Consider the following 23,472-nt stretch of genomic DNA (forward strand, 5'->3'; position numbering starts at 1 on the left):
CACTGATCTGATAGAATATCAGAGTTGGCATTATAGTGAGAAGTACTATGGTAAGTTTGGTGTGTAATAAAAACATCATAAAATTCATAGATCTTTATCTTGCTAAAGGGGAGAAAAAATGTATATTAAACAATGTACTGCATTGCAAGACAAAAGTCAGTGTGGTAAAATATGAGCAATAAAACACTGTACTTGTCTCTAAGTGGTGTTGCACATGAAGACAGACAGTTGGGGCAAGTAGCAAATCTTTGTAGCAATTTACAAATTTTTGGTCAAGAGAAATTTAAGAAATGCAGAAAACAGATTTAGATTCCCACTGAGATTTGGGAGATTCTCTTTTATGCAGAAAATTTGAAGCATGCTTAAATAATTTGTAGTAATTTCATGTGCTGTGTGCTCAGAACAAATATAATATAGTAAAGGCTTATTCTGCAGAAATACTCGAAGTTACATAATCTACTAAAACCGTCTGGTTTCAGGCACTAGAAGCTTCCAGTGTCATCTAAGCACAAGAGAACAGGCACTTATTTTGATCACGCTTTCAGTTCTTTTAGAGGTACTTGAGGCATGGTCTCGTGTCGCTGATGAGCACTGGAATGCCTGCTTAATTTCTTGCAAAAACATGCATCCAGAAATAGGCAGCAGAGAATACTGTCGTAACGTATTCCTGCACAACGGTAGTAAAGATGAGGTCAACTGCATTTTTATCATCTATGTCTGCATTTGGCACTTCAATTAAACATAGAAACTAATGACCTCATTAGATTCCTGAAAAGCGAATGGCATTAACATTGATAGTCTCTGTCTTTCTTAATAAGCCTTTCATGAAAAATAGGCCACAATGCAAACCATGCCTCAGTTAATGACCCACGACCTGAAGATGAACTCAGTCATTAATAGAACCTATTAACAGTGTAAATGTAATAACTCAGTAGTACGATATAGTGCGGCAATTAATAAGTTCACATGAAGTTCAACAGAACAACGGCGACCAAAAAATCAGTTTATTCACCAGTATGGTCAAGGTTCAAATAGGATTCATTTCTGAATTTCCTGTGGATTGCAGGGACTGTGAGTTCTGCATGCAAAGCTAGCTGTAAAAGAGCTAGCTGCAGGGAGTCTGTTCTTCCAGCTCTCGCTGTGATTAAAAAGTTCTCTGTTCTTCCATCTCTGGATTATCTATCAGGTGAGATTCACCTCATATAAAATTGTGTTATCCTGCCTTGAATAAAAAAAAAAAAAACACTAGCAGAGGCTGTTCACTTAAATAGCTGTTCTTCCTGTCTGGTGTTACCTGAGTAGCATGTGGGACCACGTGTAGAGGGAAGGTCAGATTTATAGTGTTACTGTGGATGATAATCAATGCCTATAATTTCAATACTGCTTTCAGATACTGGGCTTGTATTTTTACATTTCACAAGTACTTGTACATCTGTCTTTGCTCTGCTGATTCACTTATGTAACCTCACTGGGGGGAAGGAGGGGAGAGGGAGTCAAACGTTATGGTGAGGTTTAACAGAGCTCAGACATTAAATCATATAGCTTTTATTGTCACATTATCTTTCATTTCAAAATAGGAATGGAGCAGATGTTTCTTGACTCCCGTATTCAGTCAGTAGGTCAGCACACACTTTAACAGAGCTCCATTGTTATACTGCTAGGGTGGATGGGATGGTAATAATTGCAGGGGACTGAGGAGCACACTTCTCACCCACTGGATGAATACCCTCGTTTCGCTCCTGCAGAATTTTGGCTCCTCTTCTTCTTTCCAGACTGCATAGCTTAGGAGGATGGAGGGGCATACCAAATGAGAGTGATTTTTCCAAACTAAAAAAATGTCTGATATTTGCGAATGACAAGAAAATGAAAGAAGTGAGGAAAAAATTGTGTACTTCAAGAGTTAAGAGTTGTGTTACAATGTGGGTGCCAGCTACTGTAATCAGAAGAGTTCGTGTCTCACCTTCTGGCTGAGAAAATGCTGTTGATTGAAAAGAGGCTGGGAAACGATATTAAAGGCTACTACCAAAGTGTTTACCTTTAATCCTATCTGAGGTAGTAGGTGAAAGCAGCTTTGTTTTGGGATGATGTAGAATAATGATAGCTTCTAGGTTTTGCTTATGGCTATTTGAATATGTAATAACATGAAATCTGAAAGTAGCTGTGAGAATCATCTGTGAGAAGTGGTTTGTACAACTTCTAGATTGTTTCAGGCATTTTCTTTAAGTATGCCTTGCACGTTGCTACAGTTCCCGTCTGTTGCACCTGCACTGGCTCTTAAATGATGGGAAAATGGCATTCCCTTATCCCTCAAGGCAGGAATCCCAGTTATCTATTCTGGAAGCATCCAAAAATGTGGCAGATTAGGTGAACCAGAAACCAAAAGGGTGTAACTGAAACTCTCCCTTTGACGCACCATGAGCTACCTTCTGCTTCAACACGTGAGAGATACTGTTCATAAAGAGCATGTTTTCACAAAGATTAAGTCTGTAGTTGTTCCTGTAATTAAAGCTCAAATACAAATGCCTCCCCTTGACTCCATATCTGTGTGACCATCTGGGCTCACACTGCTGAAGGATTTTCAGGGTTGTAACTCCAGATTGCTAAGTGTTGATATATCTTAACTTTTTCATTAAGAAGGATGCATACAATATGGGGAATCAATTTAAAAACCAACAACAAAAAAGTGAGCATTTTCAGTTTGAGATTATAGTAAATATAGTAGTTCATCATAAGAATGTCTCATAGTGATGCTAGCAAAAATTCATAATTGCTGTATATATTGGCTTCACTTACACAGTCCCAAATTCTCATTTAAGAAACACATTTGTTGGGTTTTAAAGCTATCTAACAATGTTGTTGTGTTCAAACAGAGGTCCAGTTAATGTTGAGTTTCACATTCTTTTCTCTCTGAGTGTAGTTTGCTTACTCCCCACACTTGTGTTACACAATGTAAAATCATATACAGGATAGGGTCAGTAAGTCTGCTTCAGCCTGATGATTTTCTGAGTGCTCGTTAGCTGGCATGTGGTAAGTTGCTGAGAGTCAGTGCACAGAAATATCTAATTTTAGGCTTCTCCCCAGCAACTCTGCTGTTCTTGTTGCATAGCCTCTGAAAATGCAGTTGTTAGTCTCTTCTTGACCAATGACACCTAATCTATTCTTTTTTTTAAAGTGAATTAATTTCAGTTACTTTTCCTAGCTTTTAGCCATCTAGCATTGAGTAGATTGAAAGTCTTGCTGGATTCTTTCCGACCCTGGCTCTATTGCTGGTGACCCTATGCCCTGACCAGCTTCTCCATGTCAGCTCTATCTTCAGAAGGCTTGGCCCACAACTAGAGGTTAGCTGATAATTCCTCTTACACCTTGGAAGGCTGCCTATTTTTTCCTCACCTTTCTTGACTTTTTTAAGACTTAAGAAAGAAAAACTTGACTGTGCCACTCAAGTCAATAGGACATATTCTGAAGTACCTCTGGAAAATAATGCACTGTTATTCTTCTGACGTCACGTTTCAAAGTGAAATCAGTTTTCAAGCCTTTCCATTTACGTGTAAAGCAACAATCTTCCTTTTTAGAAACTTGCAGAAGCTCTAGAATTTCCAGTAATGTGATTCTGGAAAAATGCTTGACCTTCATAGTTCTTTCCTTTAACTTTCCTTCTGGGAATATAATATGCTGTAATGAACATGGAAAAATGGAAGTGTCAGAGGATGCCAGCAGCAGCTAAAGCTCTGCAGCAGGAATGCAGCTTGTGGTTGCATTAGAAGAGATTTGCAATCAAATCCAAGATTTTTTTCCATTAGTTGAAGTGCTGGTGCACAGCCTCAGTCTTCAAAACTTTATATGGAGTGGCTAATTCTTCGTGGGCACGTTTATTTGTGTGAGAAGTTCTTTCCAAGTTATCGCACCACAATCAATGATGAAGTGCTAAGCAGCCATATAAGGATTTGGCTGTGCTTGGGATCTCCTGCAGAAGTGAGGCAGGCTCTCAGGAGCTGGCTAATAATCACAGAAAGAATCCATATGCCTGTGTTCTATGAGGGCTGTGGAGGAATGGCACAAGTGAAAACAAAATTTCCATTGTTAAGATGTAAGAAAAGCTTGCTAACAAACTTCTTGTTACCTAGTAAACTTAATAGCCTCAAATTTTATACTTGTGTACATTTGTGCCTCAGAGATATGCTTCATAAAAGTCATTTGGTACAATAAAATAGTATCTGGTGCAGCCTTTGTGGAAATTGATAATCCGTAACAAAAAGAAAAAAAAAAATTGAAAACGTTTCATAAAATCAAGATGTGACATAATGCCAGATCATCATACATCTCTGTATAGTATATGTATAGTTTTGCAAGAGAATCACAGTGGATGCATACAGGATACACGTGGATAGTCAGAAGAGACATAGCAATGAAGAGAGCGGCCTGATTCATTGATGAGAATGACTCAGAGCTACATGGGTGCAGCAGCTCCTCTTCCTGACTCTGCCAGCCTGCACGGTTTGGATTCTTACTATCAAGGAAGTGTGAATGGTTTTTGATTTTTATATGGCAAGTTGCTCTTAGAAACCAGGGATCGGACCTGGCCAGGTAGACAGCAGAGGTTGAAACTTATTGCAGCTGCCCTGTGGTAACCTGTGCTGACTCATTAATTAGAAGCCTTATCTAAAGCAAAAGAAACAACATATTCTTGGAGAATTCTGATGCATAAATTTCATGTGAGCTTAATAACGTCAGAAGATCATGGAGCTTAAAATTGTGTAGAAGGTGTATTGGTAGGAAAAATGTGTATTTCCTAAGACGAGGAAACAACAAGTCTGTTAGTGTTTAATTTCAGAGAATGACTATTCATAAATGCATGATTTAGTCCTGGATATTTTTTTTGAAACAGTGTACGTTTTGAATCACAGGATCTATTAAAGTTGTAGAATGATTTGTAACAATTGTTCTAAATTGTATTGTGTTCTGGCATTATAGTCAAGTGGAAAAGCCTATTTGAAGAAATGTTTTCAGCAAGGATAAGCAGCTAGACGTCTTTCAGAATTTCTGACAGAATCACTTTTCAACACAGTGTCTTGTTCAAGAGATGTTCGTTAGATTTGTCTGTCAGACCATAAATTAAGGAAATCGGTGTATCATATCTGGAGCACTGTTTATAAGTATCAGATAGGTTCCTGGTTAACAAATATGATGTGAGCTCTGAACATTAAACAGATGTTCTTGAGAGCAGGTGGTTTCTTTAAACCATTGTAAATTATGTAGTCTTAAATATTACATTATATGGTGGGAATAGATTTTTTTTTTAATACGTAAACGTTTGAAAGCGATAGGAGGTGTGCACAAAGAAAAGAATAATGTCACAGTTGTCAGACAATTAATTCAGTCAGTTAGGATGTACAGGCTATGAATGTAATCCTTGCCTTGAAGTTGTCCTCTCTTGCTGAGTTCATACGTTGAACCTTTTGCAGATCCCAGCCAGCCATCGGCATTTAAGGATATTACGTGTTCCCTTCTTACTCGTTCTACAGACACATGGCTCATCATCTGATATTCATCTCACTGTTGTTTACCTCAACCACTTGGCTTAAGTCATACTGTGAAATGTATTACAAATCTGAAGACCTGAAGGTGTAATTTGACCCAGACATGTGCCAGCCTGCTCGTTTCTAAAGTATATTCTAAGGTATCTCACAAGGCATAGCACTTTTTCTTCAAAAATAAAAGTGATAATAAATTCTATTGCTCTTTATTTCTTAAAAAGGTCATCTTCAAAAGAAGGCATAGTTGGTTATTTGTACTGTTGCTGAATAATACTTGGGAGGCTTCAAAATAAAAACACTTGGTCTAACGTGTGCACTCATTAGCAAGTGCTGAGTTGTGTGTAAGGGCTGGTAGTTTCCTTGCTGTGTGCAACTTCTGCAGTTCATTAATTATTTGTTGTTGTACCACTGTCTACTGATCCTGAGCTTTGAAAACTGACTTTCTGAAGACTTGAGCTGAGTACCACAGTGTTTGGACTTTACATGTAGCATTGGGCCGTCTATTTTGGCTAGACTGGAGTAGTGAATTTGTGAGATTGGAAGCTTAGATTGAGAAAGGAGAATAAACGTATAGGCAAGTGGAACGTTGAAGAATTGGGATTAGGAGATAATTTGTCTGTATGTACTGCAGGGTTATAGGGCAGTTCATCTGGTGTTTGGCAATGGGCAAACAACATGTTGGTGGGCAGTTGGAATTGTCGGTGTTGGATTTGATTACCATGTTGAAGTTCTTGAAAATGACAGCTATGACTTCTGGTCTTAATGATTATTGTCCAAGGGCTTCCACAGAATTTCCTTTTTTTTTGCCAACAGTTAGATGTGGCCCTGGGAAATTGCTACTATTTTTGTATTCTGTGTGAATTGTTTTGATCGGGTTTGTGTGTGTGTATATATATATATAATGTATAAATAAACAATATATTTCTTTCTAATTCTGTAGGGAAACCATCTGGAATCACCGAGTCAAGTTTCTTGAGGATAGAGTCCTGAGCTCCTGGATGTCATTCACTATTTGGAATGCTGGCAAGCAAGGCAGGAAGCTCTACAGAAGTTTGTCACCAGCTAATCGGGAAAAGGTATATTTTAAGGATTGGTAAAACCTGTGCAAAACCACTTGCTTCTTCCTACATTCTGTAGTAGCATTCTCATAAAATATTACCAGTATAAATGGGAAAAATTCTCAATATTCTAATGAACTACTTTCAAAATGCTCTATTACATTATCTAGAGCGTATTGTGTGTAGTTCAACATAGACACTGTTGTTCCTGCTTGCTGGTGACTAAGCATAGCAGTAGCATAGGCACTCTATCATTGCTTATGGTACCGATGTGTAAGTAACCTTTGCAGTAGCCAGGTGCACCAGGTGAATCAAGTAACACTTTGCATGGCACAGTACTGAACTACCTTGTCTAGGGTTACTCGTACATGTATTTATGTTTGCCCAGTTCCTAATTGGATGCTACATGGGTCCCTGTCAAATGCTGAGCAGCCTGGTTTGTATTTTGATAAGCAGTTAGGCTGTAACCTCCTTTTGAAAAAGAGGGTGCTGTGCGGGGATCATGCAAGTAGTGCTGTACATGTTGTACCTTTTATGATCAGTTGAAAATGTGGAGGTCACTTACAGTTGGGTGGAGGTTTGTCTGAGTTTAAATCCCTTACTTTTATAGAATATTGTTTTGTGGAATAATTTTTTTTTAGATAAAGGCTTTAGGTCTAATGTCAAATGGCTGTTTCTTATAAAAAGCCACAGAACATTGATTTTATTACCAAATGTGTTTTCCTTTCTTAAAAATATGGATGGGAAGACAAAATGACAAATACATATACATAAACCTGGTTAATGTAGTTGACCAGAGGCCACACACGGCGGGGGGGAATAAAAGAAGGAATCTGTATGTATCCATAGTTGAAATTAATAATTAGTAGTGGGAGGCATTCACACAAGAATTGAACCTGAATTTCCAGATTAATATTGCAGTACCATAGTCTGTCATTGATATCACATGGTAATGGGTGAACTGTATGAAATAATATTAAATGCTCTGTCTCCAATCAGTCCAATCTGCCCTCACTCAAAGAGGACAGAACAGTCTGTTAGATCTGTTCAGCTATCTTGGTCATGCAGTGCAGTGTGCATGTAACAAAGCACTTTGTGAATTTCTCTCATTTACTAGCATCCATTGCAAGTTTTTATCTATAAAATAATAAGAATTAGGAAATAAATTCCAAGGGAGGAGATAGTAGTTAAAACTATTTTAATACTGTGCAAGTAGGGATTTATGAGATGTGATGGGGAAACTGAATTATGATGTTTTTGTAGCAGTGTTTCACCATCTTAGGTCTTGGGGTTTTTTTTAATACCAAACTTAAATAGAGGTTGGCACTGAGGCAGAACAACTCTGTAGTTCTGCGTTATGTTTGTCACCTCATTTTGTAGGTGACTCATTCAGAACTTCACATCCTGTTCAGCAAACACAGTGATAATTTGAAGATGCAGAGAAGATAAAAGGGACAAGAAAAACATTGGGTTTTGTGCTGTTTGGCTGCTGAAGGATCAAAGCTTGCCTCTCCTTCAGTGATGAACAACTTTTAATTCTTTATTGTGCTGGCACTGACAGCGTGGTTCTAACTAACTGGATTTTGATATTCTTTCCAGCTGACCCTTACTTAACACACTTTGGCAGTGTTGCAGGTCGTAATACTGTTTTGTTTCTGTCAATGCTATAGTTACACATACTGTAGTATGCTTCAGTTTGATACTGAAGTATTGCATAGAGCATTAACTCATCAATTACTGGCTGTGGCACCCAGCTGCAGGTGCACATGCCAAATATGAATGTACTGCAGAAAGCTACTGCTACAATACAGTTGCAGCCTGATCTTAATATCTTGTATAGAATAATCAAATCTTCACCAGTGAGTCCAGCATGCTATCTACAGATACATTCAGAGGTTTTCTTAAAGATCAACAGAAATAAGTAGCTTCAGAAAGTGGCTTATGGTCATCCTGAGTGAAATTAGGGGTCTTTTCTTTAGATACCTAATTTCTGATGAAATTATTGTTATTATCTGTAGTGATTAAAACCTGGTTTTATGTTGTAGTTCAGGCTTATTCATGGCTTTTCTAAAAGTGAATATCCATCTCAGCTAGAAATAAAGTGTAAAGGATATACTGATGGTTCTTAGACACTGGCAAAAGGCTGTCTATGCAATTCATCTCACTTCTACAAATTCTATTTAAAGGATTATGCTGCTGCAGTTTCAACAAATAAATTCATAAAATTTGCAATATAATTCATAAATTATTATTCTAAACTCTAAAATCCCATAGAAGTAAAGGTGGAAAATAGTTGTTGCTTCATCTTGCCTATCCCTTAAGAACCAGTAGCATACTTTTCCTCTCTCACTCTTTAAAGGTTATTTTAACAAAAGGTAAGCTTTCAGGTATACTGTTAATAAGGAGAATAATAGAGATAGCCATCGCTGTTGCCTCTACTTCCAGCTGAAGTGTTGCAGTCAGGTCTGGGCCCCCAGCACAAGAAGGGCATAGAGCTGTTGGGGTGGGTCCAGAGGAGGCCATGAGGATGCACATAGACTGTCTCCATAGGAGAGGTGCTCCAGCTCTGAGAGCTGGGGGTGTTCAGCCTGGAGGAGAGAAGGCTCCAGAGAGAACGCATCGTGGCCTTGCAGCCCCTAGAAGACTCTTTGTTGGAGAGTGTTGTGACAGGACAAGGAATGACAGATTTAAAAATGGGAAATTTAGGTCAGATGTGAGGGAGAAGACCTTTATTCAGAGGCCCTGGCACTATTGCTCAAAGAAAGCTGAGGGTGCCCTTGGAGGTGCTCAAAGAGGGGAGCAGCCAGTCTGTGGCAGGGGTTGGGGCTGGGTGAGCTAAAGCTCCCTTCCAGCTCAAACCATGCTGTGATTCTATGATCTACAAATAGAATCTATTATCGTACAGTTACCACATTCTACTCTGAAAATCCTGTTCTGAATGTGACCTTTATAAAGCAGTGTGATCCTAAAAGGTCTCTAAGACACTCTGAAATGCAAGTCAGATTGCCAAAGCTGTAGAATTTAACTGTCTAAATTTAGTTTCTTACGTCAGTTTAAACTTGTGGAAATTTCACTCTTCTATTTCATAGTTGCTGCATCCTTTTGAGATTCAGAATCTCATTAACAGTCATGAGACTGATTTCAGTTGGGATGTGAAATCACAGTGGAGCTTTTTCCAAAATTGGAAATGAAAATGGGGCATGAAATGTGGGGCACATACACTAAAAGAAATAAGAACAACAACATACATTTCTAGGATTTTTATAGTGTCATAAACAAAGCAATTATTTCTAATGCTGGCTTGTTTTTTGTGGAGTGTTTGGGGTGTGGGGAAGAAATGCTGCATGCCAAACAGTGTTTTTCAGAAAACAAAATTTTGGCTATGCTGGGAAGCAGCAGTCTTTATTTGTTTGTGCTCAGTAATACATTATGACTTTAGTCTATTTGTCTCAGTTAAATTATGACTGTATCAAAGGAGAAAAAAAAAACAGCTATATTCTGTCTTTTCCTTTAGACATCTGTGTGGTGAACAGTAAATTAATGCCTTTTTTCCAAAGTGTTCAGGCAAAGATCCAAGGTTCAGTATTTTTACTAAACAGAAACACAAGAAAAAAAATTATTCAACTAGTCAGGTTTTATTTATGAATTAATTACCAGGATCTCAGTATTCTTAGGGAAATTCTGTTTCCTGTCTGCCCCCTTCTTGATTCACACAGTTGACAGTGGTTTAGTATTAGCATTTCTGCAAGACTGAAGTCGAACAGACCTTTTTTTGTTTAAAGCACATCCGTCTTGTCTATAATTTGCAGCTGAAGATGGAAACCAAATGTTTTTGGGACACTCCATATGCCTGGAGGGTTTCTGAGCTGTCTTGTCCACTCTTTTATTCTCCGTCAAACTTTAGCTAAAAAGAGAACTTAAGCATTAACATTTTGTGTCATTTCCGATCGCTGAAAATAGTTCAAGTAGCGAACAGAAAAGGAGAGGGAAAGGATGAAATAAGCATCAGTTAATTAGTGGCATGGAAACAGTATTGTACACATCCAGCCCATGAAATTTCTGTATCTTATCCACCACTGGCAAAACTGAAAGCTTCAAGAAAGTATTTTGTATGCTCTTTTTCCTAGCTCATTTACCATTTAAAACCATCATAGCTGTGTACTTGATGCTACCTCCCAAAAGCAAGAAATGCTTAAGTTTTGTAGCATTTTAACTGGAGTATGTGAATGACAATATGAGAGAATGAAGTGGGGAGCGCTCAGAGAAATCAAGGGAAGAATATTGCACCCATCTTTACTGCGGAGCGCAAGATAGAAAGCCTGTAAAAGAGAGCTCACACAGCAAAGGGAGACAGATGGACTTTAAAACCTTCAGTTCAGTCCAAGCATAAAGCATCCTAAACTGAAGGATCTATCTTACCACTCGTTATTTTGGACCACAGATAATATTTCATGCTGAAATATGGCAGGGAGGCCTCTCTGCTGTTTGCCGACACGAAGATGCATTTTTTTGAATTTCCATTTTGTCAGTATAGATTGTGAGGCATGCATACCTGAAAAATTCCTGCTATAACTTTCCTAGTTATGTGTCCTAGAGAAATAAGAGACTTGCAAGTGGTTCCCATAGCATTATGTCTAAATGCAGCTATATTTTGTATGTAGTAGGGGGAGCTTTGTACGTTCAATATTTAGAAGCTAATTTTGTGTTGGATCCTGGCATGAATGTTGTTTTCAGGAAGTTTATGTGTAAAGAGGGAAGATGATGATGTCTTTAATGGAGTAGTGTCTTTAAATGGGTACATGACATGCATGTTGGGAATTTAGAGAGAGGTGCAGCTTTTGTTGTGGTATAATGCTAACTGGGTGAAATAAAAGCAACATCCTGATACTGAAATCAGTCAGACTGTGACTGAGAATTGCTTGTTGTCTTTGTGGTTCCTCTTACGGCCTGCTGAAGATGTTTCTGCCTCTGTGTGCCCCTTGGTCTGTTTGTCATTACTTGTATCTATTTAAACTTACATTATAATGCTTTCCTTTGCTTTGTTTTGACACGAATGGCCAAAATTGATTTAACATTTGCAGAGATGTATATTAACGTCCTTCCGAGGCTTTATACAAGTATGAGTGAAAGAATTATAAATAGTAGAATCAGGAAGGTCAGTAGAAGTTTAAAATGCATGGAGGACTGTGTGAGCAGTAGGAGACAGAGAATGCAATAGAGAAGATTCCTTGGTCTGATAGTCCAAGCCTGTCCCTTTGCACTGTGCCAGAGACATGCTTTTACCTTCCCCAATTTTTTTCCCCTAGATTTGAGAAAATAACTGATCTTTAGAGCCATGTATATATTCTCTTAAGAAGGAAAAAGCTGTTTCTCCTTTCCCTTTACGCCACTGTTAATGTGTTACAACCTATAACTATTACTTATAGTAATTATGTAGCTTGTGTATCACAAATAGATAGCTGTCTTCTCATTTTTAGTTGAGAAAAACAACAATATCTTTTGTTTGTTTTGTGACTGTACAGATTTGTGTGTGTTGTTCAAAACAAAAATGCAAAACCATTTGTTTATTTCCTTAAAATTGATGTGTGGCCTGAAGGCACAGTAAGCTTCAGTGATGCCATGTTGTCAGTTGCATTGCAGATGAGGTATTTTGCTGGGAGGAGGGGGGGGGGGGAAGTTGGAGACTGTCTTATAGCTTTTATAGTTCATAATTTCCTCCCCAGAAGCTCCTGTATGGTTAGATGAACTTCATAGGAGATGCAAGATACGAGCCCATTAGTGCAAGAGAAAAGTAGGCAATTTGGGTAAGCCTAATAGCTTAACATAAATATCTCAAGTAAGCCTGATGCCTTGAGTTCCCCTTCTTGAATAAACAACTGTGTGCAAGTCCTGAATTTGTCTCCAGACAGATTTTCTTTAATTGGAAAATAGTGTGTGGCAGAAAAATTGTTGACTTACATTTTGGCCACCCACATGGTGTACATTCTGTCAGAAGATTTGCCCATTGGAGTCTGGCCTCCTTTCTAATACAGTAGATACCAGATTTAAGGTGGCTGAATCCACTGAAAATTGGATGTGCAGATACTTACCAGGAGAAATCTTCAATGAAGTTTATTATGCTCAATTCTTGCTCATCTACAGCCCACACCTTCTGTTTTTTCAGTTACAGTAAGTTATAATGATGGCTGGGGAAAGCAGAGTTGGAGATGTATTAATTTGTCCAAGCACAGAGACAAAAAAAAGAACCTAGGAAGCTGGTTCTTTGTTCTTGAAGTTGTTTGTGATTAGGGCTGTCTAAGCCAGCCTGCATCAGCCACAGAGACTTTCTGTGATGTCTGTTAGCTTCCTAGTAATTCTCTGCACTCCCTCTCTAGTTCCATTATAAAGTCTGAAGCATGGGCTGTGTCCTTAGTGTGACCCCTGCATCAGGAGCACCCAAAGCAGAAGTCTGGATCTACTGGCCTGAAACATGATTCAGCTACTCCTTCAGCTCCAAAGTGAAAACTTAATGTTTTCTTAACATTCTTTTCTTCGTTGGTGAACCAATAAAGAATGCAGAAGTTCAGCATTAGGACACCAGTGCTCTTGCGTCAGTGTCCCCTGTTGTGCAAAAAGAATGAGGTCATTTTAGGTAAAATATCTTATGCAAAGGAGCAGAATGGGAGAGAGATGTATGTAGGTACCGAAAGCCAGGCAGCCTTCTGCAGCTTCTCTAACTTAGTAAATTAATATACAGCTGTTTGGCTATTCAAATTTTCCCAATGTTAAGTGTTGTTAATCAATTTTTAATGCAACGATTAAAAAGATAGGAAAGCTGCTACCCAGCTTTCACCAGAATAATTGATTTCTGCAAGACCTTAAATACCTTCACCGTTCTGCTTCAGTGTAAAAGTTCTGTGCAGATGATACAAATAGATCCAAAGGAAGTGAGAGTAATACATAGCTACATTTGTTTTTAAAAGTCTTACAAAATGTTACTGACATTTGGTTTAATGGTTCCAAAATGAGGCCACTGTGTATTTTGGATTGCAGGCCTTTACTATGCCTGTGAATTTATGGGGAATGCAAGTTAAAAAAAAAAAAGTGAAATATTTGGCAACAAGGGTTATAAATAATGCTTCCATAACTACATTAAGAATAACAAAAACACAGCAGTAAATATATGTATTTAAGCAACAAAATCTGCTGGAATTCTCAGCTGAAAAACAGAGATAAAATCTAGAGATAAACAGCAGACTTGTGGTGTTATGGCTGAGAACTGAAGCTGGTATTACCAGAGCATCCATAGCAATAGTGAAGCACTGTATCTTGTATCTTGTAGCAGGTGATGTGCTTGGGCTGGACGGAAAAAGGAAGGTTTGTATGATCAAATCTGAAATGTTTGGTGGAAGTGCTGCAATGAAGAGGCCAGCCTGTCACTGAGGATGTGAGGTTAATGATCTCACGTGTTTTTTCTTATACAGCATCTGTTTTCACGTTCATGAAATCTGCTCACAGCCAATTGCAAACATTGCCTATCTCACTTATACATGGAAATGATTTAATATGTTTTAATCTCCATAGCAAGACCATGATGACCAAGTGAAATACCCACTGATAGCAAAGAATGGCATTAAAGAATTCTGCTTCCTTTTCTCCAGGTAACTGCATTTTGTGATGTTGATGAAAAGAAAATAGCAAAAGGATTCTACACTTTTGAAGAATCTGAGGTTAGTTCCTTTTGCATTCGTTATTGTGATCTGAAATTGTTCTGAGAAATGTGATGAAAGAATATATCACAAATTTTTAATATGGTATGACAGCTCATTTTGGTAGGAGACCATGACTAGTGGTTAGAGGTAAGGAGGCCATGACTGTGTAGGAAACTAGATAGCTGAAGATTAATACCACAGTGCCAACTATAGAGCAGAATCCCTGTCTGTGTTGCTCACAGGAATGAGACTACCTCATCTGTAATGGTGATAGAGGAATTGTCTCTGAATAGTTCTGTTTCAGGTAAGATCGAGACCAGCACGAAGTGTGATTCTTCAGGAATGGGTTTAATAGAGATGCCTCTAGACCTCACAAGAAAGAACAAAGAGCGATGGGTTGGAGGACTTACAAACACAAACTTCTTGTCCTAACGAAGAGAAAAGTAGAAGGAAGAACATGAAGATTTGTGAGATGGTATTTCCACTGTTAACAAATTGTCATGGCAGCAAACCTCTTCCAAAGGGGTTATCTTCCAGGTCGAAGCAGACAGGCAAGAGTACCTCACGTTAACTAAGTCAGCTTAAAAAGACAAATGTATATATTCTGATGGCATAAAGTATTGCCTTCTCTGACAGTTTTTCTTTTAGATGAGAGTAGCATTTGACTAATGATGGATTAAAGTCTAATGTCTACTAAGTAAAAGGAAATTTCAGTGATAAATTGTAACTTATCTATAGATTAATTATAGTCATACTGTATCTAAATAAGACTTCAACTGATAGGCTCCTTTCGAGCCTAAAATTGTAGGCAGAAACACTTCATTCCACTGAGAAGGAATAATGATATTTAGATAGCAATAAACAAATCACATAGAAGAAGTTGTTTTATTACACTATTAATTTAATGGTAGCAATTAGCTCCAAGATCTGGAGTAGTTTCATCCAGATTCAGTCCCTCAGTCAGTGACATGACAGCTCTCAGGTTCACTGGGCACTGGGTCAGGTCCTTGGGAGTGCAGTCTGACACTATGGCTCAGCTGGTCTAGCTGCAGGGGTGGTCTGACCTCAGCCCCGCGCTCCCACTGCCTTGTTTATACTGGATCTAGCAGTCTTGTGGCTAAAGGATGACAATTCAGTTAGCTGATCTGGCAGAAAGGAACCCTCAAAAGAAGTTTTCCAGCATGTTATCTTGTGAATAAAATTACCCTGAGGTTGCTGTAGGAGGGGTAAGGGAGCATCTCCTCAGATGCAGCTTGTGATTAGACTAATTATAAAATCAAACTCTATACTGGGAGAGTGCTTCCCAGCTGCAATCAGAATTGAGGATTTTGACCAGGAATATGACTCACTACCTCTAGTTAATAGTAATACTATTGGCATTTCTGTTGCAGATCCTGTGCTTATGTCTTGCTAACATATAGCCATTCTCCCTGATCAGTCATAAATAAGATTATACTACAAACTGCTGTGAATCCTTAGAAAATTCTGCAGCCTTGGAGCCACGTTGAAGTCTCAGTTGGGCATAAGCTATTTAACAGCTCTAACTGAAAGGGAAGGATTCTGCTTTTGTATTTGCTGCTTGCCTTGTGCCTGCTTTGATACTTCTCTGCTGGCACATTAAGCTGATTCAGCTCACTAAAGGGGTAGAACCAGCTCAAAAGAAAAACAGAAAAAAATATATAGTATTTGATAGGCTATTATAACAACCTGCCTGGTTGTCAAATCCAAGAGGAAATCATTTGGGGAAAGGGCAAAAAGGCAGATAACCTGGAGGAGGGGAATGAGAGCTGCTCCTTTCAACAGCAGAAAGCTCTTAATTAAGCTCTGTGTAGTGTAGTGCATAACTTTATTCAAAGAAAAACAGCTATGTTGAAAGGTTATGGTAAGAGAGTAATGGGTTCTTAAAGTGTCTGGGGAAATGGTGAGTGGAGACATGTGATCATGTGGACTATTTAAAATGAGGTCTTTAAAATTAGCTTTTCCTTTTTTACTGCTTAATAGCTCCTAAAACTAAAACACGTACCCACGTATCTTCTTAACTGTTTGACTGCTCTGCTTGCAGGAGAGACCAAAACCAAAAATTCCTATATGTCACTTCAGAGAAGCAACTCCACCTTTCATTATCTGTGTGAAGCAGGTGAGTACCCTTAGCTGTATGTACAAAATGCTCCTTATTATTATCAATTTCTATGTAATTGTTTTCCCAGAAGTCTTTACTATACAATTGAACGGCCCTTCTAACAAAGTGTGCAGAGTATTTCAGGGTTTTAAAACAGCAGTATTAAGAATTGTAATATTAAGAATGATAAAAATTACAGCCTAAGTAAAGGAGCTTGGATCTGTTTTATGTTCCTGCCCAACATTATACGCACAAAGAGGTACACATAGTTGGTCACCTGGTCTTGTTTATTCCTAAAATATTGCAGCCCTGTGAGTTTCAAAGGCTTTATTTTTTTAAATTAGACCTTGAAAACTATTTTGTTTGGCGCTGTGAATTCTGACACCATTTCCATGGCTGACAGTGGTAACATAACTAGAAGGTGATAACCAGTAGCAATTTTGCTGTTACATTGGAAATAATAGCACAGTATAGTAGGATAACACAAAAGATTTAAAGTAAAATGGCAACAATGCTGTCATTGTAAATGTTAATTAAAAAGTCTCTAAAAGTAACTAAAACTTGAAGCTACAAAGAAACATGGATATTCTAAAACTGTTGTAGATTTGTTTAAAGATAAATGAGCTGAATCACATCTCATACAGTTCGCTGTTAACTTTGCCCTCCCAACTTTACAGCCAACTCTGAGATCATAACTTAAGTTGTAAAGCCAGACTGAAAGTACCTTAGGGCATTACCGTGTAGTGTTGGTTGATAAACTGTTGGATAAGCTGGTGATATTACAACTAATTTAATTTTTCATACTACATATAATGGTGGGTGGAAGTCCCTAGACAAAACATCTGTGCAACCTGTTATAAAGCACATCTAATTTGTGAAGTCCTTACAATGAAACTGTTATACAACATCTTTCCTGAAGACAGCAGTCTGTGATTTCAGTATATTTTCTGCTATTTGCCACTGAGCATTTCCTACTTGTTAATTAACAAATACTGTAGGCCATTGTATCTTTCAAGCAGTATTTTTTAATTGTAAATGGAATTTGACCTACTTGAAATACTTTTAGAGCTTGTGAAGTTATTTCTAATGTGTCTTTGAAGCAGTTTACTTTCTAGGAGAATGTAATAAAGCCAACAGCCGTTCAGATGGGCTGACTGTACAAACTGCAGGCAGGTTATGTCCTTGCCCATCTCACTTTGAGATACACAGTTACTGCTAACATTGGTGCTATAAGACCTGATGGCAAAAACACCCCGGTGCAGAGGTAAATAAAAGTCAGTATGCAAGGAGTTGCAGCAGTGTTGTACCCTGGGAAAACAAGAGTGGCAAAGGGACAAGAAAATGATGAGGATAAACTTGCATAATAATGTAGTGGAAGCCCCCAACACAGTTTGCCTCTGTAAATTTTAAATATAACTGTTAATAATACAAACCTCACAGTACTCCTCTGTCATTATGCCATATTATTGTTGTAATGTTATGAAGACAAGGAATCAGGTTAGAAGGACAGGGACATTTATAACGAAGAGCTGAAACCAAGTATTTGTCAGTAGTGCTGAATATACTGTTATTACCTGAGAAACCTCAGACACAGACGTAACAAAGCACAGATATCTGTACCAAAGTGTAGAAAGTGTGAAAGCCAGGAGAGAGAAAGGGACTTGAGGGTCTCATCCAGCAGCGTTCTGAGTCACACTCCCAAACCAAGCCTGCTGGACCCTCCTTTCTGCTTCCACTGGGTTTTGCAGCTGATCTTCAGGAAGTTTTACAACCTCTCTTTCAGCCATTGTCATACTTGCTGGATTTAATTACTGTTATGAGTCTCCGTGGAGGCAGTTGGAATCTACAAAATCCCATTCTTAGTACTTGCAAGGTTGTGCCGGGATTGAAATGGCCACGCTTTTCAGTAGTAGTTTTGTCATGGAAAGTAGTCTTCTACCAAAACAAAACAAGCTGATAAATGTCTGTGGTTTAAAATATTCAGGTATCCTGTCTGCAGCAGCTTTCAAACTTCTGGGTCTGACCGCTAAAGGAAATGGTTTCTAAATGGGCTGAGAAGAGCAGAGTATTGAACTTTCATTCATCTGCGTTGCTATTGTGCAGGCCACAAAATGCCGCGGGTTGGCCTTTGCTATATTTATAGACCGAATTTGCCTTGCTTTCTGTGCAGCCCACATCTGAAGGAACAGCTAAAAGCAAACCTTCCCAGCTGCTTTTCTTTATTCACCTCCCTCCGTTTCCCCTTCCAGTGTGTTTTTCAAACAAAGAAGTGCAGTAGGATGCATACGCAGATAAATATTAACACCGCATCAAATGAAAATTGATCTATACTTTCTGATAGCTATTTCTGCCTCTCTGATTCTATTCACTCACATACATCAAATGGAACTCTGCAAAACATGTTAGGAGCTAAGTCCCATGCTGATGTGAAAGACAGGTACAACCAAAATATAAAATTCTTCTGCCCATAGGGTGTTGTGTGGGGCCAACAAAATCCAGGTGTTTGAGAGGTTACGAAGTGTCCGTATTTTCAAACTATTAAGGGCAAGTAGGTTTGCCCAGCTCTGTGTTTCAGGTCATGCTGCTAACAGAAAGATTCCCAGTGAGTGTAAGGACGTTTCTTGTGCAGACAAACGTCTGTGTGGATGCAGCACATGCAGCCTAGCTGGAGTCCCCTACTGGAACCGCTTCTGTGTTGTGTGGAGTTGTTGAAGTTGATGTAAGGCAGAGCTAGCTGCTGAGACCTTCCAGTGATTTGCTTAAACAGAAGTCATTAAGAAGTTTGTAAACATCCCAGACTTCCGAATTTATTATTTACAAATATAGATTAATCAACATCCTTCTGAAGAAGTGTTCTGAGGCCTTGCTGGTTTTTGTTTTGCCTTTCATGGTCGAGGATTATTTTTAGTAGTGATGGAGACAAAACCTGCATGTTTATAAGCAGCTCTAAGAGGGTAATTTTGAAGATTAGATATGTTTATTAAGTGGGTTGTCTGCAGGAACTGACCCTGATGGCCATGTACTTCAAGCACTGTTTGCTTATTTATTTTCTCTGGCAGCTCCCCCCTAGCGCAGCATTACTCTGTTACCATGTAAAATCATCTCTGAAAAAGCAGTCCATACTATTTGATTTTTGTTGGGTTTGCTTTTAAAACGGCTTCACAAAGGGCTGTAGCTGAAATCCTGTGCTCTGGGTGTGTATGTATGTTTCAAAGCTTTTACCCAGGAGCATAAAATCATGGCTTTAGCTCATCAAAGTTGCGTACCAGCCTGCAGTACCACTTCACCTAAGGGTCTGCACTGTGTATTTTTTCTTGCTCTGAGGTAAAAGCAAAATGCTTAGAAATCACTTATTGTACCCTGTTTTGGCACGGCTTCCAAGTGCTTGAAATGAAAGGGATTTTCTACTATTCTGCCTCAGTAATTAAACTAGTTCAATTGTGTAAAGTATTCAGGAAATTTACTGTTGACCAGTTATTGTGAAACACTGCCTTGTTCTGTCACCTCAGTCCTGTGGTCTGGGAATGAAAGGTTTGTTTTTAACTCTTCTGCTCAATTTAGCATCTGGGCTCTTTTATTTTCATTTTTAACCCTTCTTCAGAGCAGGTTGGTTTGTTTTGTTTTTTTTTCAGGAAGCTACACAGAATTGTTTCATACCCCATGTCCAAATTTGGGTAAACTTGGGTTTATGAAATCATTAGAGGAGTCTGAAGGTCATGATCAGTACCTGCATTTCTAAGTAGAGTTCTCTGTTGATGCGAGTGCTAAGTTTTGCACTTGAACCAGTGGAAGCCTGGGATCTGAACTGGATTGCAAAACCAGGACCCAGACCTTCAAACTACTAAATGCTGTCAAGTATTCTTAATATCAAGAGCTTAAAAAAAAAAAAACAACACCATACTCAACATCTTTCACACTCAGGCCCTCATCACTCAGGTGACCAATGGCTTAGATAGGTAAAGTGGAGCTCTTGCTTTAAAAATCAGCTGCCATGAGACCTTTTCTGCCCTTTTCCAAGTTATTCATTAGCTGTTATCATTGTTTAATTGTTTGTAAACAACAGTGCTCAAGTAATTTTATGACTGTGGTGGATCTGTCTTTATTGAAGTTCTGGATCAGATAACGTTGTCTCTGTATACTTTGGCATTGCCAGTGAAAACTGAGAAATACTGCAGGTAGAAGATACTGACATAGGAGAGAAGGGAGGGAATTTTGAGCCTGAGCACAGCATGCTGGTTTGAGCCAAGCTTTGAGATATGCAGCATTTCCTATATAAATTTAAGGAGCAGCCTGGAGTGGACAGGTCAGGTTGTTTTGTATCGGGTGGACTGTTGATTGAGATGGTCTTGTGTTCCTTGAGTGGAAGGCTTCTAAGAAACACCTATATGCTGTGTGAGCATTTTTATAAGCATTTCAGCGGATGGGTCCAAGATGAGCTGGAAGCTGAATGTCCTCCATGGAAGTCAGGAAACTTTATTTCTGAACTCAGATTTATAGAAAGTCCCAGAGCAATTTTATTGAAGCCAATTATTCTAGCCAAAGTCTAGCATTCCTCCTTCAATTCCAGTTTTGTTTGGGCTCTAGTTTTGTAACTTCCTGTCCAAAACACCTGCAGAGTGTTGTGCAACTTCAATATTGCTACTCTGGACCAGAAAACTTTAATTCATTTCTGTGATACTCCTGAAGTAGAACTCAGTAAGGCCAACACAGAAGTGTCAGAAACACTGATGTTGGCATGTTTTCTTTTAATGACATCACAACTGTGTTTAGGATCTATCTTGCTGCCTTGAAAAATGACTCATGGAGCAAACCTACCAGGTTCCTGTTCAGTTAAGGTAATGACAGCTTAAAAGGAAACACCTTTACCTAAGCAAAGTATTTCAGTTGCTCGATGAAAGGCTTGTTTCATCAGCCAAGCTAATCATTGTTCAAAATCTACAATGTCACTGTTGTATCTCAAACTCATTCCCTTGGTCTCTTCTCTGCAAATGCCTTCAGTGGAAAACAAAATACCCAGAGTTGCAGATATTTATCTTCAGAGCTCTCAGTGTTGTCCTCATGTTCTACTTCAGTGCATTAGAATGATGAGTTATCTAATATCCACCCACAACCCCAAAGATACTAACTTGAATGCTAATTTCTCAACATATGCCTAATTTGTGAACAGATACATTTCTAAGCCTCGTTTTACTTATGTTTAACTCTGCAAATGGGGCTTTTTTCCTCCTGTGGTCTAAAGAACCAAATTACCAAAGCCTGTTACAACCTGAAATAACATTTGTCTGCTTTTGGTGGGGTTTTTTCCCCCCTCATAGGATTTGACAGGAGGAGCATTTGAAACAAACTTGAACATGCTGAACTTGAAAGAAGGGATGGATTATTATCACTTTAACTAAAGGCAAAGGTAAGGCAGCAACATCAAAGCTGTGTGTTATATCTATAATAGCATGTGCTGGAGGACCAGTGTTAGAAATTCTTAGTAATTTGTGATTTATTAATCTTTATTCCAAGTAGCCCTTTTTAGCACCTCCCTTACAAACACCACTATAGTGGTATTTACTCATTTTACTATTGCACAGCACTGACCTACCAAGCTCATTTTGGTTGTTAAATTGTATTTCTAATTGACATAATCATCAAATATGGTCCAAAAGACTACAAGAGCATTGTTACCATAGGGAAGTCTTAAAAATGCATCAAGCAAAGCCTATAACCATGGGAGTGTAAAGAGAGTTTTCTGTCAAACACTGGCTGGGGCCCTCAACCTGTCCCTGCTATTGGCTTCATTTCCTGCTACTGAGAGCAACAGCTGGCACTTCAGAGGTGAAGCTCTGCATACAGCCAGTACTGAGGTTAAGTACAGCATCCTCTGATTCAGGGCTGTTAGAAGTGTGTGTGTAACATTATTTGGCAGGCACACAAATATTGCATGCAGATACGTTTTTCACTGAACCTTATTTTTTTTGTAATCAGCAGGTTCTGCCAACACAAATTGCATTTTTCATGCAGCAAAACTCTGCAAGAGCAAAATGAAAATTTATAGTACATTGTATAAGGCTATTAATGACAGCCTAACAGGATGGGTGACACCTGCAAGAACCACTGTGCTGTACGCAGCCACATGGCCAGCTCAGTATTTGAACTAAGTACTCATTTGTTTAATAGTTACAGAATACCATGCATCAATCTACACTGAATTTCATATGCCAGTCCAGGTTGCAAGTATAATTAAGAAGTTTTGAATAACATATGTCATTTGCAATATCTTAAAAAAAAAAATCTTGCAGTGTACATAAGTGTACTTTTGGAAATGAACACCAGCACTTCAGGATAGCAGGTACTTCACAGAGAAACGTGTTTGGCTTTAGCTTCTCTTGAAATTTTCCTTCCTTTCAAATTTCCCTAGGTGTGTGTATATGTACTGTCTGTGATTGCTGTTCTATTTGAAGAGCTAGGAGAGTAGAATTAACTAGAACCATCAGAAAACAGATGTAATGATAACAACATCATGTTACCTGTGCATCTGCCCTACAATCACAGTAATGTTACTGAAGATTAAGTGTTGCAACTATTTTATTTTACAGTCCATAAGGAATAGTCTGAATTCCTGCCAGTTGCTTGAAGAATTGATTCCCCTCTGTGGTGAGGGAAAAATAAAAAAGATAAAACTTCAGTTCCTCAAGCTAGTTTACTACACCATTTGCTTGAATAACACTTCGGTGTTAGTGAAGTGAAACTTGGGTTTTTTTGTTTGAATGTGATGTAAGAATGGCATACTTACCTGCGCCCATAAACTCTCCTAAAGATGAAGTACCAAGAAGTATAGCCATTCTTACCTCCAGCAAAAAAAATTCTTTTGTAAGAGTAATGCAGTAACTCAGTTTTAATATTTAATGTGTAAACAGCAAGCGCAGGTTGAATGGCTCCATTCAGAATTGGAGAAGTGTAAATCATTGACATGGGGGGAAAAAAATAAAACAACTAAAACCCACAGGTCAGTTGTGACAGAGCAATGAAGCTATGAAGACAAACTGCCATCTTGTGGCTACAGATAATGAATTAAGAAAAAG

The 23,472-nt window shown here is 38.5% G+C and overlaps 1 protein-coding gene across 11 annotated transcripts in view; it reads left to right on the plus strand.

Annotated features, from left to right (window-relative positions):
- QTGAL (queuosine-tRNA galactosyltransferase) overlaps positions 1-23,472 on the plus strand; it is a 114,925-nt gene that overhangs the window by 91,051 nt on the left and 402 nt on the right. For 10 of the 11 annotated variants that reach the window (XM_090121698.1, XM_090121696.1, XM_090121699.1 and 7 more), the window contains 4 exons: positions 6,475-6,610; positions 14,233-14,301; positions 16,346-16,420; positions 21,718-21,806. In XM_090121698.1, coding sequence (XP_089977824.1) covers positions 6,475-6,610; positions 14,233-14,301; positions 16,346-16,420; positions 21,718-21,798 — 361 coding nt within the window. In that variant the 3' untranslated portion in view covers positions 21,799-21,806. Of the gene's footprint in view, positions 1-6,474; positions 6,611-14,232; positions 14,302-16,345; positions 16,421-21,717; positions 21,807-22,986; positions 23,055-23,472 lie in introns of those variants that run through there. The other variant, XM_090121692.1, reaches the window with a different exon arrangement.

This window comes from Phasianus colchicus, chromosome 20 (genome assembly GCF_987193195.1).
Source record: "Phasianus colchicus chromosome 20, bPhaCol1.hap1.1, whole genome shotgun sequence".
Lineage (NCBI taxonomy): Eukaryota > Metazoa > Chordata > Aves > Galliformes > Phasianidae > Phasianus > Phasianus colchicus.